Raw genomic sequence first — 20,262 nt, forward strand, 5'->3', positions numbered from 1 at the left:
CCCAAGGATGAGCCCCGAGTCGGAGCACGAAACGTCGGCCTTTATGGATAAATTAACTCCCTGTTGGTATCCGGAGAGGAGTTTACCCGCATTATTCGCCGGGGAAGCATCAAAATATATGACAACCAAGGACTTACGAAAAACCAGGGGTGGAAGGAGGACTCTAGTGATAACTGTTGAAATACGACGCAGCGGAAAGAACCGTAGAAACGGAAAGGCCAGAGTTACTGAGCTAATGCAATGCATGGTTACGAAGTTCCAGCTCACGGAGCCATTGTTATAAAATTATTATTAAACCTAACGAAGAAGGGATGCGACACCACCGCAACAATGGATGCAGGCCCTGTAGACTAGGCAACGGTCATTAACAATTTATAGACTCGAAGAATAGAAACGGCAGGGTGAAAGAGAGGCAGGTTGTCATTAGAAATGTATTACAATGTCTTGTGCCAGATGACAGTTCTTTGAGACGAAAAGTATCTTACGCATTGAAAATTTTTGGAAAAATGCAACCACCATCCATTTCAAGAATTAAATTAACTTCGATAATAGTTTAATCAGGATCAATGACAAGAGCGATGTCATAGTACATTCTCAGGACATTGGTAATACCGATGTGGTGGCTTTGTCACGAAACATTGATTATTATGGCTCGAGAGAGTGAAATTGTGAAACCGATAAACGGAATCTCTAACATTATTGATCAATATCGCTCGGGACGAAGGTAGAAAGAATATTTCCAAAGCAGCAGACGATATCCATCGGATATCTAACTAAGGTTGACACTTATCCAAAACGCGTTGTTATTAAACGATGGATATATTTACACCGTAACTTAGATATCCTATCATTCGTAACATCCACCACGAGTTTAAAAAATAATGTTACATAGATATCCAAGCTGTAATATCCGTGACTTTAAAATAAATGCTATTCGAAACAGTATCCATAGGTAGTATTTATTCTGTATAGAATTGAAGAGCACAAATTTTCTGTTTGTATGTCTGGGAATTACCAAAACCCATAATAAGCACAACCATTTGTTGAAGTTATAATGCTATAATCAAGCTGAATTTCCAAGTTCATATTTTGATCCAGAGATGGCGCTGTGACGCCGCTTTTGTAGATATGTACGTTACTAAGGGAGTCAACACAGCAGGGGGAACCTATAAAAAGAAAAAGACTAGCGTCCGCAGCTAAAAAGAGTTGTCGTAATGTTCCTTAAATAGATTAATGTCTTCAATAATATTAATGTGAATACCATTATCTACTCATTAGATGTTGTGAAGATGTCCAAGAGATGTTGTATTATGAACCTCCATGCCCACTGTTGGACATCCCTGCAACGTTGTTTGACGGGTCATTTGGATGTTTGATAGATATCCATACAACGCTAATATCTACTATTAAGATTGATATTGCAGGGATGTCATTTGATAACGCCGGCGATGTTGTCTGGATGTTGTTGGGATATTGATTGCTGTCTGGGTTCAGTTGTAAACTGTTATATGGACCAATATCAGAGGATGATTCGTGTTATATATTCACACGAGAGGTCCAAATGTTGGTGAGCACCTCAGCGGATGGGCCACACAGAGAGGGATGATTCCTTCGAAATGACTCACTCACTCACACATCTCGTCTCAATAATGCATGCGTTCTTCACGTCTGCCTTAGGAGGAGGAGGGATCCGTTGCCAAGATGTGACTCACGGAGGGATCCGCAACAATGGATGCAGGCCCTGTAGACAAGGCAACCATATCGCACCCATCAACTCCCACGGATCGAAATACTAAACAGGAGGAACTGGCGGTGGCTAAAGAAATGTCCTCCACGGTACATCAGTTGGTAGTTTATTCCATTGTCCCACAATTTACGGTGACAAAGATGTGATTCATTTGGGTTATGAAGGAGCACTATTATTAGCCTCGAACGGACTAGACGTCGGCATAAAAGACGGAAGGAAAGAGGGACAGCTGCCCAGAGCCAATGTCCGTTAGAAGTCGAGTTTCAAGCAAATGTTACGGGCTGTTTGCCCATGTAACAATGTTGAACTATATTATGAGGAGAAGTAATGACAGAAAGTCTCATTTATAAAAGAGCCGAGGCCCAGGGTAAGAGAGAGACGGTTTGTGGCCAGGTTAAGCAATAAAAAGGACAAGACAAGCAAACATTTACCTAAGACTGGGTCATATATGAACTAATTATGGTAATTTCCACACTCTAATAGAAAAATCTGCTATTGACCATGGTTTCAACATATTATGTCATTTTCAAGTTCAAGAAACACCTTGGAAATGTCATAGAGTGGTGAAATACCATAGCCGGCGGTGGAGTTTTATATTAAAGTGTGAAAATTACCATATTTCGTTTATATTTTATCATTTTAGATTTTTTGGTCTCAGAATCTGAATGTAAGATTGACTGAAAAAAATTACTTGACTCCACTCTGCAAAAAAAGGTAGAGTAGTGTTGATTTTCAGATTTTTTGTTTATAACTCGGACTCTATAATTTTTAAAATGAAATAAACCTAGGAGGAGAGAATGTTCCATTGTCAGAATGAGAAAGGTATCCTAATGAATAGAGAGCTAGGCTTCTGATCGCGGGGTTCCAGCTTCAAATTCTGGGAGAAGTCTTCTGACACCCCCCAACAAAATCCTCAAAGAAAATCCTTAGGGAAAGGAAATGAACACTACTACCCTGAATGTGCGGAATTCACACATAGTTCGGGATGACCTCTACCCTCACCTATTCAAACCAACCTTTCGGCTAAATCAGTAAGTGTATGGAGCTCAGGTACTGTCCCAAATCGAAGTATGTGCATAAAATTTCCCACACATGTGGTATATTAGTTTTTTTCTCTGATGAACCGAAGAGACACGAGCGCCATTTGGGAATGTGTGATTTTTGTTCGTTACACAGACACCTATGGAATTAATTAAACAAGCCGATGATGGTTGCATTGTAATTTGATAATAAAAGATTTTATACTTTTTAAGAGTATGTACTGATTGTAATTAATATAATCGATTGGTAATTATTATAAAAAACACTATTTTTTACTACTACAACTAGTCGTTAAGGAAACTTGCAATTAAAATAGAAAAAAAAATCTGGATTCATTTCGTGGCTGTAAATTGTTTTCATACTTATGATTAGATTATGTGTAACCTTCAACCAAATTTTAATTAGTTGTATACACGTTTTACCGTTCAGTGTCATTATCTAGCACATTTAGTTTACGTAATGTTTGTTTTATCTACCATTAATGTGCTAACTTAGTTACGCACGATTTGCTTAAGAATATAATAGCGGAAATAACGTGAATAAAAAAGAGGCAAAAATAATGTTTTTGAATCAATAATTAAATAAAAGAGCTAGGAATTCAGCAATTTAATCACGTAAAACAAAAAAAAATATTTAGTGAAAGACATGGCGGGATCAAGGTAAGAGTATGATAGGAAAGACTGACAGTGGATGTATAAGTTTGATTAAATATTTGGTGGAAAAGTACGAATAATCTCATGGTGAAATCTTCAAATAATGCTTTCAGAGAAAACAATCACTATAGTGTATTGGGTGTTTATGGATGCCATAAGCGACCACAGAGAAAACCTCAGCACGCTTTGGGTCCTTAGCGTGACGAGATGATGGTCAGGGTAAGTAATTTGGGTGTGTCGTCGCGTTTGAATACCTTCACGCAACGGAAGGAAGTGATGGGTTACATAAGAGGGCGCAGAACAAATATGACAGGTAATCAAGTAATAAATTGCATGAAATTATGGTAAGAAGATTTATTGACATCGTCACTAGTCAACAATCCTGAGATTGGTTTGATGTAGCTCTCCCTTATTTTTTTACGCTTACGTATTTCTTCCCTTTCACATCTTTCTTTATCCGTTCCACATATTTTATTCGAGTACTTCCTTTTTTTCATTCCGTACACTTGTCCCTCAACGATAGTCTACATCAGGCCATCATGTCTCAAATCATGGCCAATAAGGTTGTTTGATCTACTCATGATTTTTTTCGTGAGGCTTTTCTTCTCCCCTACTATTCTCAGGACTTCTTCATTAATAACTCGACAGATCCATTTGATACTCATCATTCTTCTGTAGGAAAACACATTTCTTGGGCTTCTATCCATGCTTACTCTGCTGCTTTCACTTACGTAGACACTCTTGCTCCAAATATAAGTTCTTTTAATTTTTTTCGTTACTTTTATGCATAGATTTCCAATAGGATGCTCTCTTCGCTTGGGCTATTCCGCTGATAATTTCTTTCTTGCTTCAGCCATATTTATTATCCTGCTTCGTAGCCAAGAGAATTCATCAACCTCCTCCAGATTTTGTTTCCCTATTTCAATGTTAGTCTTTACTTCTTCCCTTCTTTTGCATACTAATATCTTGCTTTTATTTGTTTAAACATTGTATAGCAATGTTAAAAAATGAATCGTTTTGCACACACCGCCGGGCTATGAACATTTTTGAAAAACGATTAAAATGAGAACTAGTTTCAAGTTTCGACTAATATTTGCATCATTCTGCATAGCATTCTGAATAAATCCGATTTTTGTCGTCAGGGGACAGGAGGTGCTCGAATTACTGGAGGCTTAATGTGTTGGTCTCTCTAAAAATCACCTTGAAGGATCATAATCAAACGATTATGAACTATTTAGTCAAACAATTAGCGACCGAAAATAGCCCGATAGAAATGTTGGCTGTGAAAAATACTCAATTACAAAGTAAAGCGACAAAATAGAGAATAAGACTGCGATATGCCTTTTTTTTTTTCATTGAAAATGTTGAAGAAAAAACGGGAATCAAGCATTTCAAACACTCCATGATTCTATGGAATTATATTCCTAATGTGCAATATTGTACATAGTTTTCATTCAGGGAGATAACGAGCTAGTCTTCACCGCCATTACGAGAAAGTTTTCTTCTTCGTGCATATATTTCTACAATACAAGTAAGTAAGACAAAGGAGAAAGATCATTTGGCAGTTAAAAAGTCAGCCAATCAGTGAAGACTTTAGATTCTGGGAGGATAATGTGGAGTGAGGTGACACCTTTCGAAACAAATATGGCGGCCTATGTATACATGAGGTGATATGGTGAAAATCGATATACTTATATTGATTTTTTATTGAGAATACGAGAAGATTTTGTCAATATATTGTAGACACATTCATTGAATTGCAGAGTAAATCAACACTGCCTTTACATGTATGCTTTTAAATTCCGATCCACATATACTGCGGACACCAGCCTTTCGAAGGGGATTTATATGTATTCAATTTTACGATAATAGGACACAACTTTTCACTTCATCTATTATGGTAGCTCATCGAACAAAAGGCATATTCATAGGTTTAGCAATTAAGAAATATCCCTTACACACGGATACCTATTGAATGCTGTCGTAATATTATTGAAGAATATCCATACCCACAGTCTTTCTAGCTTTGAATTCCTCTTTCATACGCCTCCATTCATCTATTTCCATTCTAAATGCTTCCAAGCCACAATCAAAGAACTCTGTATGCGACTTTTTCCAGGGGACGGTTGCTAGTCCTGCCTAACTCGGACTTGGAGGACCAGGAATTATTACGTAGCTTAAACTGCAAATAAAAATTGACAAGTCTGAGTAATTCCTCAGTTTTTATGAAATTGTATAGCATATTTCATCGTAATTATATATATTCACATTTTATACGTTCGGATATAACATTTTTGGGGCCTTTTCCCGCTTAATTTCGCCTGTATGTAGGCTGCGTGTCGTGATACCGCGGCAAAGTGATGGTCGGGTTTAGCTGGGCCTGTCTCCGCGTCGGAATACCTTCACGTGGCAACGGGGTAGGTGACGGGAATATGACACTTGGACCGTGTTCTCTTGGCCATACGGCCGTGCTCCGAATGACATCGCAGGTTCCCTCTTCCCCCGCCAGGGGCGGTGCATTCCTCCCGCCTCCGACCAATCACGATGCCCTACGACGTCCTCTCAAACGACTCACCCCCGCTTTTTGACATCGAGGTAAGAGCGGCATAGATTGACCCTCTCTAACTAACTCTTTCAAATCCAATTCTACCCATCGAAGCATAGACGAGAATGAGAATAAAGGAGCTACGTGGAAAAATGCTCTGTCAAAAAGAGATATAATACATAACACAGCATTTTCTTTAAAAGGGGGAAACTTCATAAGAGTCTATTATGATAGTTTACTTTGATTTGCGCTAACCAGATGTTCATCAAATTCGGCTAAAAGCCGCTAGAGACTCGGTGGCTGCGCGCTAGGCTTAGATTGTTTGAGCAATTTAGAATATTTATCTAATCAGAGCGATACAAAGAATATTAAATTAGAACCCCACTAAATTTCCAGGTACGACAGAAAATATAATCTTAGAGGGATATTTTGTCGAACGGATAGATATGGGAATTCTATTTTACCTTAAAAAATTAGGGACTTTAATAAATTCTATGCGGAACTTCCTTATGCAATTTCCTTACTGTTTAGCATAATTTTATTTCCAGCGGCTGCTAGTTATTTATTTGTTAACGGCTAGCGTCCTAACAACCTTTGCCACACGCCTATTTAGGCGGCTTGCGGGGTAGTATGTAGATGTAGATTTAGGTCCGATTAAAGATAGGACCTTCTAATATGCTGCAGAGGAAATTCGGAATGTGATTGTGCAATGCTCTCTTAACTTGGGCTATTATAATGATGGCTCCTTTAAATTCAACTGATTCAGGCGAGATATCGAGGAGGTCCGACTTCCATCCCATTTTTCGTACTACCTTCTTCCTCGATGCTCACTCGGATGCATGGAAAGCTGCGCAGTTCGCATAAAACTGCTTCAGTTGTACCAAAAGCATTATACAGATGTTAAGCAAATTAGGCTGGGAGCCGCTGGAGACTCGGAGGCTGCGCGCTAGGCTTAGATAGCTTGAACAATTGAGAATGGATATCTTTAAGAGCGACACCGAGAAAATATTACTAGAGCCCCGCTATACACATATCCAGGTCCGACAGGAGCGATATATTAAGAAAGATGTTTTGCCGAACGGATAGATATGCGAATTCCTTTATGTCCCACGAACCATAAAGGACTTTAATAAATGCGAAAGAATTTACTTTATTTTCGTCAAAGAATTTATTTCTTTATTTACAAAAGGCTGGTGTCCTAACACCCCCTGCCACACGCCTACTGGGTCGGCTTTTGCGGGGTAGTATGTAGAATGATTGAATGAAATAATCAAGTGGCAACATTGACGTTAGATAGTACTTAAACGGTTTATAAATGCTTTCAGAGAAGTTATTGCAAAGGTAAGAGATATAGCAAACGACTTTAATAGATACCTATCCATTAAATTTATGATTTTTAATTTTTCGATAGAAATTTTTAATATAATGATTGAGGTTTTTCCCGGAGAATAATAAGACCACCAGATAACTCGGCTGTGGCATAGCACACCCGTCTTCACAGCTACGAAGTACACCTACCAAAAACGAAATTTTTCAGCCGGCCCACGGGGTACAAGGACCGCGTACTCGAAGAAGGTATTAACATTTTTCATTTTTGTGTAAATAAATCCGTTATTCAATTATTTTCATCTATATCCACTGTATTAACAAAAACAGAGCACGTACTATAAGGTCTGAAAGGCCAACAGGACTACAATACACGTTTAATTATTATTTTGCGTTAATTTGTTCATGGCGAGAACTTAGAAAGCCCATTTCAATAGTCAAAATGAGAGCGATATACTGTCCCTTTACCTTCAAATGAACAACCAGCGGCGTCCTCTGAACCAAAAAAATACACCAAAGGAGTGACTGCATTGTTGTTCATCTCCTAGCTACGAGTGCATGTATCTCCGTGGACACCACCCAAACTTCGACGTAACAATCGGAAGAATGCGGGGCGTTCAAAACACGCATTGTTGGAAGTGTGCATTCAAGGGAACAGAAAGAGAGAGACGGACAGAGAGGCACGCCTAGACGCCTGGCGATTGACACGACCAATCACGCGCCCTTTGGGACCATCGCGTGACGAACTATGGGACTACAAAAAAAGAAAGCCACGCCCACGAATAGCTTCCCTTCATTCATAGTCCGAACGGACAGTTGACGGCAGATCGGCGTCGAAATCACTCGCTCATGCCACAAAATTCCAAAACCAATTGAACACATCTTGCATGCCAAAACAGTGGGTTTTCACTAGGATTTATCCGGAACATTTCATCGTTTTACATTATAATCAGAAGAAGTTAAAATGACCTCCGCATTCAAGCAAAATCTATTTTTGCGGTATATTCACATCGCTATTACAATATGATGGTAAATAATTTCAGATAAGAATTCCCAATTCACGTTTCGTCGACCTTACAAAGGAAAAAGGAAACGGCCAAACCACTGAATTTTCATAAAAGTAAGCCAAATATAATCTATCAAAAATGTATACCAACAATTACGATATAAATACTTGGATTGATTTTAGCCACCCTTGATAAACTTTTAAAACTGATAACTCTTAAAAAAACCTTACTAAAAGTAAAATTTACAGATCAATTGCGGATAATTTTTAATTAGCATAACAAAAAATACCATAATACCTGTTATCCTAGTCCTAAATATAATAATTTTTAACGCAAGGATGACAGGAGTTTCCAACTTCCTTGAAGAATTGTCATTGATCATTTGAAGCCATCAAGTTTTCTATCTTCATGCACATTTTTGTCATCAGCATACCCAATTCTTGGTAATATTTTCGTGATGTGAGTGAATTTGTGAGTGAATTAGGCCATTGATTAACCAGCTATCAATAAAAATTCTTGACAGTTTTGCAATTTATAGCTGAACCAATTAATTATACCTATGTAGTAATCATTGTGATTCAGGAAACCCGAAAAGAAAAATAATTATCCATACCATCGGAAAATAACATTGGAGCGTAATAAAATATCTAGAATATTGTTTTTATGTATTCAAACGTGTTAATACATCCGTAAACAAATATCCCGCATGCACAGAGGGAAATAAAGAAAAAACCAGCTCTCATTGAGAGTAATAGGTAATTTACGACCGGTAACTGTTTTTTAAGGCATAACATCCATTTTAAAAAGTTCTACGAAGTCTTTATGAAATTTTCATTCCATATTGGCACGGAATCAGTAATTATACACAAAGTCACAAAATTCCATAGGAATATGATTGAAAATAAGAGTTAAATTTCGACTCACTTTATTTAGCATGACGCAGAAGCTTTACCGCTACACCGGTAAAACAACAACCACTCACTTAATAATAAAATAATTATTTTGCGCAACTTTTTGTGTTGCATGGTTATTAAGCAATTTGTCCACTTTTTTCATTGCAAGCAATTTTAATTTTTTTTCATTGCAAGCAATTTTAATTTTTTTTCATTGCAAGCAATTTTAATTTTTTTCAATGCTATTGGCATTTTCCTCAATATCACTTTTTTTAAATCTCTATTATTTCCTCATATTTTTTTTACATTCAGGACATTTTTCAACAAAAATAATGTAACAATTGAAATTTATCAAAAAATTAAAGGAAAAGACAGGAATTAATTATAGAAGAGAGACTTGATAAGGCATTATATATGCAGTTGGAATTATTCGATCATAATTGCAAATGTCTGTTGATAGTGCATTTTTAGTTGCCCTGAGTTTTCGAAAGTGGTATAAGGGCAAAAATATCTCATCCCGTACTCTTAGTACTAAATATATCCAGTATGAATGAATGTATCAACCAAGTATAGCAATTAAGGCACCGGCATATCAATATTTTTTAAAAGATCAAAAGTTGAAGGTTCGAAGATTTTCGCGGCGTTGATCAGATGATCTCTGCATTCTCTTAGGGTTTTCACCGCGTCCGTTGGGTTTGGTCGCCAAAACCCAACGGACGCGGTGAAAACCCGGAAAGAATTCAGAGATCGCAAGATCAAAAGTTATTTACTCTCATGGGACACCCCAAAGTACATAGTGATATATTAAAGATTAGAACTCTTCCTACTATGCTAGAATTCACTCAGCATACCAAGCTAAAGGCGTTGCAGTTAATTACTTTGCAAATGGCCAAAGGCTATACCCTTTAGGGTATGAAGGGCGAGAATTTTGCACGACGAAACCATTAATTTACCTAACCGTACTTGAAGGGATGATTTAAGAGACTAAAAGGAGGCAAAGACGAGGACTTATACATATATTTATGCGTTCATGGAAGTAGGTGCAGAGATCTGTGGTGGGTGGAACACACGCGGACAAGGACGGAGGATCACGTAGCGGAGACGGAGGCTATCGGAGGCACGCAAGCACTTTTCGGTGCGTGTCCATTGCCGTGATCTGCGTGCCAACTGACTCGGAGGAAGGAAGGGAAGATGCCGAGGAATACATATCTCTCAAGAGTCATCGCTCCCTCCGTCATTCCAAGGACGCATATTCCCCGAATATAATGTTATACGTGTGATGTCGCAACCTTTTCTTCTTCTCAGACAATAATAATCATTTATTATCTTTAGAGCTTTATTTCATCTCCTCCATCCAAAATGGCTCCCTCTCTAACAATCCCCTGTTTACCCCCCCATCACCATAGCGCCCTCAACTTCAAAAAAACAATTGAAATACAATTCAAACATCAATGCATAATCAATCACGCCAAAAATCATGGACAGAACGTTACATACGTAAAATCCGAACATTCTAGCGTGATGGAGTGGAAATTTTCCATATTGAAAATAAATACAATTGCAATTTTACACGACTATTAAATTTATTACGTCCCAGATTTCAATTTTAGGACACCATCTTCAATATATTTATATATTTTTTATGACTTTTGGGTCAGCACGTATCTTGAGGCTTAACCCTTAAAATGCATGGATTTCTAAAATACGTTGCCAAAATTTTTTCTTTACAAAATACATCCAGAAACGCTTCAATTACTACATTTTAATAACTTTTTCTGCAATTTTAAAATTTTTTAAGGAAAAATTTTAATACCTATGTATCGCACGTAATACATTATCGTTATTGGCAACTTTTGCACTAAATGAATATATATCACTGATTTGGAAATTTTCCTGAAAAGGTTTTCATTTAAAATACTCATTGACAACTTCACATTGGCGCCCGTGCCTGTCCTAATTACACACATAGATATGACCCGGGTACAGTGGCGTAGCCAGGAATTTTTTCAGAGGGGGGGTCCAAAACCAGGGGAGAAAATATTTGAAAAACAGGGCACTAAGTAAAGGGTTTTAAACTAATTTTAACTCTTCTCGTAATCGAATCGACATCACTTTTCTAAGAAATATTTTGTAAATTCATTACTTTTCAATATTTGGTTTTCTTTTGTGATGCAAAGTAAGTGTGCTTTTATATTTCAGGGGGGGTCTGGACCCCCCGGACTCCTCCCCCTCGCTACGCCATTGCCCGGGTAAATCGCCTTATTTGGTTCTCACACGGGGAGCTGAGTTCCTATCGCATAATTAAAATCTGATCACCATTAATACCTACAAACTAATCCGAGATCCATATAGTGTAGCGGCGGGGTGTATCATATCTGATGCGTTAGAAAGGAAGAATTGTGCCCTTCTGACATAACCGCCATGAGTGTAGTGTATCATATATGATACAAAATGCAGTGAAGGGTTAAAATTAAACGTTCCTTCCCTTAAAGTTTTATTAATTGACCACGCATGGACCGCGATATTAAAATATTGGCTGTAATAAATTTTTAGAATCGCGGAGAATTGAATAAGTATTTGCATCAATAATGTTGTATACGCTCACTGTGACGACAAAAAGTATTGTGTTGAAGTTGTGTACGAAAGTACACAAGTTAATATCACGATTTCCGAATTTGCGACTTCAACTGAAAAAAAAGAAAATTAAAAAACAAATACCAGTTTGGTATCAAAGGAAAATATATAAAAATATATCGAAAACAAAAAAAATCTAATAATAATAATCGAACGTCATTTTATAAAAATACGGTAAACTGCAAATTAATAAGGTTTCTACACTTTATACAAATGTTATTGTTGATAAGTCGTCATATTAGAATTAATTACCCAGAAATTTAACAAAATAGAAACGCACAATTAAAAACATTTCCGCGTAAAGTTCATTGCCTTCAAATGTTCAACTGAAAATTTGGCGGTCTTCCATAGGAATGAGATAATGAGATTTGCTCTCATACATCTCTTCCCTGACGAGGACCACCAATGTTGCGGCCGAAAATTAGAATGGCATTTCTTGTAATTGCTGTTTCAAGCGAAGGCCTATTTCTCTGGCTAATATTTTGGCAGTTAGAAATACCATTAACTCCTGTGGTGTCCGCGCGAAGTTATACAGTGTGGAGAAAAATAGTGTCTCGAAGTTTTTACCTTCCATAACTGATGACAGATCGAAAACGCACTATTTTTAAACTATAGAATCATTGGCCGCGAGTTTGCTCTGCTGCCCGTTGCCTTGGATTTATCACGATCTAAATAAGGTAAAGCATTTGAAATCATGAGCATCCGGCATCAGGTCAAATTAGCAGCCAATCGAAGCGCCTGATTTTAAGTATCTCTAATAGGGTAGTTTCCTTCACCAAAGAAAACAAAAGGCATTGATTGGGATTCGTTACCCACCATTAGTGTATTCATAATACACAAATTATTTAGTTTTAGAAATCCCGGTTCAGACGTATGGCAATAATCAATTTTACCGCATTTGAAAAAGGCCAGATTGGCGGCCATGCGATTCCACTCCTCCTGACATCACAGGGACGTAGTTTCTATACGAGTAGATAGGAGTTTTACCTCGTCTGAGATTACCAATGCATGCATGAGACACAGAGCTCAGGGAAACATGTCTTAATAATCACCTATTAAAACTGCCTATGGTCGGAAAGTTTCCTTAGTTTGAAAAGGTATTAATAATCCTTATTTAAGCCAAGCGCTACCTTCTAGCAGGGTACTCTGCTACCTGCTAGCAGCCTGCATCGCAGCGGCGCACAATATCCTCTCCCCAAGGTCAACTCACACGGCGTAAGTGGGAACCAGAATGACGTCACACGGTGTTTTCCCAGTATTCATACTTAGCCTGCGCGTTTTCGCGCGCTTATAAATTTTTACTTTTCATTTAACCGCGAAAAATAGATATCGTTATTTAAAAATCTGAAAGCGTGAAATACGTACTCCAGGAGTAATAATTTTCTCTTCTCTTTCGATTTAGGCAATAAAAAAGTAATAGGAAACTACCCTATTTCAAAATGGTACGTTCGCCTTAAACATCATTAGTAATTTTGGTTCCTACTAAGATCAGCTTTCCATGGTTGAAATGTCGTGATATAATTTTTTCCATCCTATATATTATGATAGTGTAATATAGCGTTACACTTATTCTACCGTATTACTAGAATTAATATACATCAGATCTTACCTTCAAGCAGTTTTCCTTCCTCTGCCGCCTGCCCAGATGGGAAGATGGTCTTCACAAATATGCCCATGGACCCTTTGGGCGAATCCCTGCCACCGACGATGCTGAACCCTAGGCTCTTCCGTCCCGTACCTTTCTCGAAGGTTACAGTGTGAACCGTCGCCGGCGCCGCAGGGGAGGCAGGCGCCGGCGCCCTGGGCCTCGCGCGGGAAGGCGTCGCGATTGCGGAGGCCGTCGCGGAATTCGCCGGCGATTGCGCCCGCTCCTCCCGTGAGACCGCGGTGAGGCGACCGCACCAATTGGTGGAAGCTCTGTTAGGAGGGACAGATACGTTGGTGGTGATCGTGGCGGGACTGGAACTTCTGCTGCCCTGCTGCTGTCGCCCTACTTGGGGCCCGGCTGGTGGGGCCCCGAGGGGCTGCTGTTGCTGCGGGTTGATGGCCTCATCTCTCGCCACCACGATGTCTATCTCGTCCACGCCGGGGGACTTGAGCACCTGCCTGGCCTCGTCGTGGGTCGCACCGCGCAGCAACCTCCCGTTGACGTTTACGATTTCGTCTCCAACCAGCAGCCGGCCGTCCCTGCAGGAAAGAAAAATAAATTTAGAGTAATCGTCAAAAGAAAATAGAGATGGCACTTTTCCACAGTTTTACTTAAAGCACGGCGCGTTTCAACCGTCAGGAAAGGATTACCAGGGCCCTGAATAAACACGGCGTCACCACGAGGTTCTATTGCACGAAGAAAATTGGTGACTTGCTGCCCACAGCCAAAGATATAAGCCAGCATTAACTTCATGAAGGTGTGTACAAGGTGCCTTGCTCTTGCGGGAAAATGGACAGAGAAATGGAAAATAAAAATAAACGCCTCTAAAAGCAGTCATTTACACTTCGAGAGAACACGCAAACACGATCCCAGAAACCCAATTCTAATACAAAATACACGCGTTCCAGGGTTGAAAATCACCGTTTTCTTGGCGTCATCCTCGATCCTCGTCTCTCCTTCAAAACTCATACCACCGCTGCAATAGCCAAATCCCGGCAGGCTCATTACGCACTCAATGGACTATTATGTAAAAAATCTCCACTGACAAAAGACAATTAAATACGGCTGTATAAAGGAATAATTCATCCCATCCTGCTCTTCGGAGCAGAGATTTTTGCAAATTCCCTCCCAATTCAAAACAAATTAAATACTTTTCAGAACAAGGCCCTCCATTTCATCCTGCATATTCCGCAGAGAACTAAAATGTTCCATGTCCTCCGTGCCCACAACTTACCTACCGTTCAAGAATTCATCTCAAATCAAGCTAATCGCATGGGCGCTCGTCTTACAGCTACTCAGAATACACTCCTAACCAATATTTGGAATTACGATGAAAACCTACCAACTACCTAAGCTGCTACAACACTGCCTAAGCAATCACTCACCTATGAGTCTTTCGTATGTCTTTCCTTCTTGCGTTGCGTTCTTTTATAAAAAAAACAATTAAAACCGTTTAAAAAAAACAATAAGATACGTTAAAAAAACAAATAGAAAATTTACAAATCTCAGAAAATCTACAAAAAAAATTCTGAAAAAATAAAAAATGAAAAGGACTCAAATCTGAAATAAAAAAAAATAAAAAAAATGCCTTTTAGGTAACCAAAAAACAAAAGTATTGTTGCGAAAGCTATGTTTTTTTCTCTACTGTTTTGTTTATAATTATTTTTTGTTTTAGTTTTTCAAATTTATACGAACAGTCATTTAGATTTTAAGCTTCCTCTTCTCACAAACATTACATTACACAAGCCACGCAAACATCCGTCATTTTTATTTTAAATATTTTTGACAACATTGGTAGTGGTGGATATTAGCTACCGGGACAATTTTCATGCGCCTTCGGCTGCGTGGACCGGCATCTTCGACCTGAAGACGCTAGCGGCAGTGCTAGCGAAACTGTTGTCATCAACAAGCAACCAGACGCGGTAGCACCGGATTAATGGAGATTTTGGAACCTCGACACCGCGGAAACCTAAGCAATCACAACCGTTAGGTCATTATCAAGTACAATGAGGGTTAGTTGGTCGCGGAGCTGTATTCATACAGAACGGATGGGTGGCAGGTGGAAGGAGAAGTTTAGGAAGTGCATGCGTCATTGCGTGGGGCGCTTTAGGAAGGATATGGCAAGGATTGGGTAATGTCCAAAAAATATTTTTTCGTTCATAAGATAAATGGCTCCTTCTTGCACAATTTCCAGTTTTTCCAATTTGTCGAGTCTTCGGCCTTTTTCTCCACGTGGACGATCTTCGAGGAGATGTTAGAGAGTTAAATTTAGAGTAGTTCCCTACCTCAAAGAAATCAGAATGCGCAAGTGACTAAAGTTCAGAAACACCGCTCTATTCTTAGGAAGGGATCCGGAATGAGTAGATTATACTTTCATGGATTCCGGGTTTCAACTGCGTCGTTTCATATCTGACGATGACAATATCACCAGCAATCCCGCCAGGATCTTCTGGTATAAAGTTCAGTTTGATGAAAAATAGGCCTGTGCATACATGCCGAAGTGTCCCAATAACCCTAGTATTTCGGTATAACGGCCTATTTTACATCAACCTCCACTTGTGAACTGAATATGCTGGCGAAATAGCAGGCGAAAATGACGTGCAATGAACAGACGTGGAAAAACGCGATGAAAACCCGGGACAATGAGAGTAACGCCGGTCTATATAAGAAAATCTAGGGTAAACTTCATTGAAATACAGAGTTATACATGGAAATCACTTAGCTTATAAAAATTCCACAAGGAGTTATTTGTTTACTGAAATTTGGTTTCAACTCTTCGACGATTTAATCAAGGTACCAGCATGATTAGAATCAGGGTTACAAGAGACAAGATGCTGAATTTTTTAACTTGCGTAATTCAAAGACGGTGTTAATATAATGTGTTGAATGTTACCAACTTGCTGTAAACCCTAACTGATAGCTCAATAATAAGCTCTATAAAACAGCGCAAAAATGCTGAACATAGATTAGGTCAGCTAAAAATCTATGGAATTACCAAATATGACTTCCATTCATTAAAAAAAGAACGTATACTAAGTTCCACTTCAATTAACTAGGGTACTTTTACTAAGTTAACTTGATAAGTGATAGAGGGCCGAGTAATACTCACTTTTCTGCAATTCCACCTTCCTCTAGTCTTACGATGACGTATCCATTCGCAGTGGCCATCCCGAGAGGACCATGCAGCTGCCTTGGTGAGATGTAAATACCCAGGTCGCAGTCGTTGGTCCTCGTCAGACGAATCAGCTTGAATTTGCGACAAGCCGTCTTCAGCGTGCTCATTGAGTGCACAGGGCGACCCATCTCCATAGAAGATGGCTGCAAAGACCCTGGATCCCCCAAGCGCCTGCATGGAAGCACTACTTCCTTGCCCGCCGAGTCCAGCTCTTGGGCGAAGAACCTCCTGAATAACACCTTCGAGCAGGGCTCCGCCTTGTCCCTGCCGGCCCTAACGGAGCCCCTATTCCTTGGGACAGTGCTGGGTGGAACAATGGCCCTGGTTGGGTCGTCCTCAGTGGGTGATTCCAAGATAGTCTGTTGGGTTTGCTGAGAGTGGTAAGACTCGAAGGAGAGGGACTGGTGTTGCAGACGACAGCGACCCGAGGGATCGCTGTGATCCCTTTGCAACGTGGAAGGGGAAGTGAGTGAGTTGGAAGAAGGTATAGGGGGCAGCAGCCTCGCTGAAGCCCTCCTGTCCCATCCTAAGCCACCGCCTTCAGTTCTCTGAAGCGAGAGAGGAGTGTCACTACAGCTTCTAGGAATGCCCGTGTTGGTATCTCCCATAGAACTGGCCATCATGGACATTGGTCTCCTCTGTCTGCTCCACCCGTGCCTCGCATATTCTGAATCCCCCTGATGGAACCCTCGCAAGGCCACCTGAGGGTCTGGCATTGCCTTCCCAGAATCCTTGCCCTCTCCACCAGCCCCAACTTCGGAGTCGTGCAAGGAACCAGAATCAGAACTTTCATTTGCGATTCCGCTGTCTCCATCTTCAGCGTCCGGGGCCGTCTGGTTCGCAATTGACCCATCGCCAGCTCTACAACCTACACCAGGCCCGCTACTACCTCCGGAAACTTTGCCACAGTGTTCAGAGCCATCTTCGCCGGCTCTCGGGCCGTCGCTGTCGTATCCGGATTCGTTTGAGCTAATGTACAAGGGGTGGTGACTCTGGGGAGCTACGGAGAGCCTGGTCGTCGAAAGTGGGAGGAAAACCTCGTCCGTCCTATAAGGTATGGCCGCGTACGACTGGCTCATGCCCTGATTGTAGTTGCGGTGTACCCTCAAGGACCTTGTCTCGAAGAAGTCGCCTTTCCGCCCCAATGTTCGGGCTGTCCCAGGCGGTACGATTCGATATGGGCCCTCTGACGTGGTCGGCGGGCCCGATAGACGGTGGAAGAGCTCCTCAGAGGTGGCCCGAAGCCTCGAGGCCCTTAGGGTCGGCGGTGACGACTGTACTCCATCAGCGTGGCCGTCGCTGAAGACGCAGTCTTCATCTTGAGACGGGTATAATGGGGTGGGCGTGGTGGATATGGAACTTTGGTGAATCTGAGATTTAACTCTCCGCCTATTGATGACACTACCGCCGTTCTCTTCGGGTAGGACGGATAGTTTAGACCTCAGGAAAGCGTATGGGAAGTGGCCTTTCCTTCCAGAAGATCCACCAGCTCCAGTGCCTAGCGCGGAGATGTTGTCGCAACTCATGGTCTTGGTGGGGACGTAGGCCGAGCTCACGTCCGAACCGGCCACCGAGTCCGCATCTCCCGCGTCGCCCAAGCAATCGTCCGGTCCGGATTGGTGGTCAATCAGCGGCGAGGACCCGACTACCCCGCGACCCTGGACATCACCTTTACCGTCACTTTTTAAAGCTGAAGTTAGGTCCAAACCCTCAGTGGGGTCCTCTCCTCGAACATAGGTGGACAGCTGTGACGTTGAGCAGCTCCTCAGGAGGATGCCGTTGCTAGCCAAAGGGCCCGCACCATTGTTGCCGTTACCGTTGCTGGGATGGTGGGTGCCGTTGGATACCATGCTACAGTTGCCGGGAGACGGCGTGCTGAGACCTCGCTTAGACGACTGGAGGAAGTGGGCCTGCTGGTTCTGCCTTCTGCCGCTAGGCGTCGTGGACGAGTCTATTGTTGAGGAGTAGGTGTGTAGGGCGCCGGTGGAGCCCATGCGGAAGAAAAAGAAGTTCTTGATGGACTCGGCCCGGTCCACTTTCCCAGACTTCCCCGCCGAGGAAGGAGTCTCTCCGGAGGTTGGCGAAACGTCGGTGCGTGAGTCGGAGACGCTCCGACCGAGGCGCCACGATCGCTTCCGGAGGCTGGAGCCGAAGGAGTGACCGTTGAGGGATTCCTTCGAGTCCCCTCGCCTCAGCTGCTCCAACTTGCGGCCTACTCGACGGCCCCATGTTGTGAACGCTAGAATAAAAAGAGAAGAAACGAGAGATAATTCATTGATCTCAAAAAGGTAAATGTAAAGGTAAAGTAAATGAGGTAATTAAACCTGAATCGAGATTACGATGCAGCTATTCCAATACTATTTTACTTTTAAATCATTTTTATAAACAGCGAAAATTTTATTACATAAGATTTCGTCCGAGCAATTACATTTTTAATGAATTACTACAGCGTGATGCTTAATTTATGAGAATTCTGAAGGCCAATTACAATGCGAAACAAGAATGAACCGATAAAAATTACAACACAAAACACCAAATTTATAAAAAACAACATTTGTTAAACGCAGCTATCCACTCATATTTAACCTCTTACATAATTCATCAGCGTCATCATAATGCATGGCTTAAATATAAAAAATATCAGTATCTCACCCCATCTTGCTATAAACAAAAACCCGATGGAACATTTTAAACAAACGAAAAACGCTGGGAGAAAAATCAATAATTAAATAGTATTGCAAAACAATTTAATTAGCAAAACCAGCTAAGCGGTTAAGGCTTGGAAGCATCCCAAGTATTAATCCCTTGCCCAACAATTGCATCGGTGACAGGTATGCCAGATTTTAAGCATAATGATGGTAGGCCAGTAATTTATATAGTATCGCATAAATGTATACCTCTTCTTATCCTCCGTCCTCAGAGTCCATGTTTCCGCGCCGCAAAAGCGCTACACTCTAAACCAGATTCTTCAGTAGCCTTTTAAATCTAATAACCTCCTTCCTGTTCATGAACTCCTCCTTTGGCAATGCATTTCTCTTCCTTACGTACTTAATGCTGTATCCGTTTTCCTCTAATGTTCTGCTCAAATAATTGAATTGATCTCCCTGCTCAAGTTTTTCCCCACCAAATTTCACCTAGACTCTCTCATTCCTAACTCGCGATGCTTTACAAAACAGTATAACTAACCTTGGTCTTCTCGTGATTGATCCTCCTACCACACTCCTCACAATAATTTCAAGGCATGGAAATATATTGATGCAAGAAAAAAATCAAAGTTTTTCATTAATTAGAAATTTGTATTTGTCATTTTTCCCAGGATTATAACCCTCATATTCATTGGTATCATCACGATTCATCAATAGATGTAAATTGTTATTCACACACACAAATGTTCTGTAAATAGTTCTTCACACTTCATTATGCTATGTTGTTCATCATGGAATTGGAGTCATAACGCAATGTGATTCAGCAATCAGTGTAAGCTGCTTGGATACACAATGGTGTAAATAAGATTCACTTTACTATGATTCGCAAAGAAGTGGGAACTGTGCTTAGGGCTCCCTGTATGTTCTGCTACCCGAGTATAACTATGT

At 40.6% G+C, this 20,262-nt stretch overlaps 1 protein-coding gene across 1 annotated transcript in view; it reads right to left on the minus strand.

Annotated features, from left to right (window-relative positions):
• LOC124169006 overlaps positions 1–20,262 on the minus strand; it is a 263,677-nt gene that overhangs the window by 19,150 nt on the left and 224,265 nt on the right. Inside the window, exons 3-4 of the mRNA XM_046547466.1 lie at positions 16,604–18,908; positions 13,456–14,033 (exon numbers count right to left, since the gene is read on the minus strand). Coding sequence (XP_046403422.1) covers positions 13,456–14,033; positions 16,604–18,908 — 2,883 coding nt within the window. The remainder of the gene's footprint in view (positions 1–13,455; positions 14,034–16,603; positions 18,909–20,262) is intronic.

The sequence above is a fragment of the Ischnura elegans genome, chromosome 12, assembly GCF_921293095.1.
Source record: "Ischnura elegans chromosome 12, ioIscEleg1.1, whole genome shotgun sequence".
In the NCBI taxonomy this organism is placed as follows: Eukaryota; Metazoa; Arthropoda; class Insecta; order Odonata; family Coenagrionidae; genus Ischnura; species Ischnura elegans.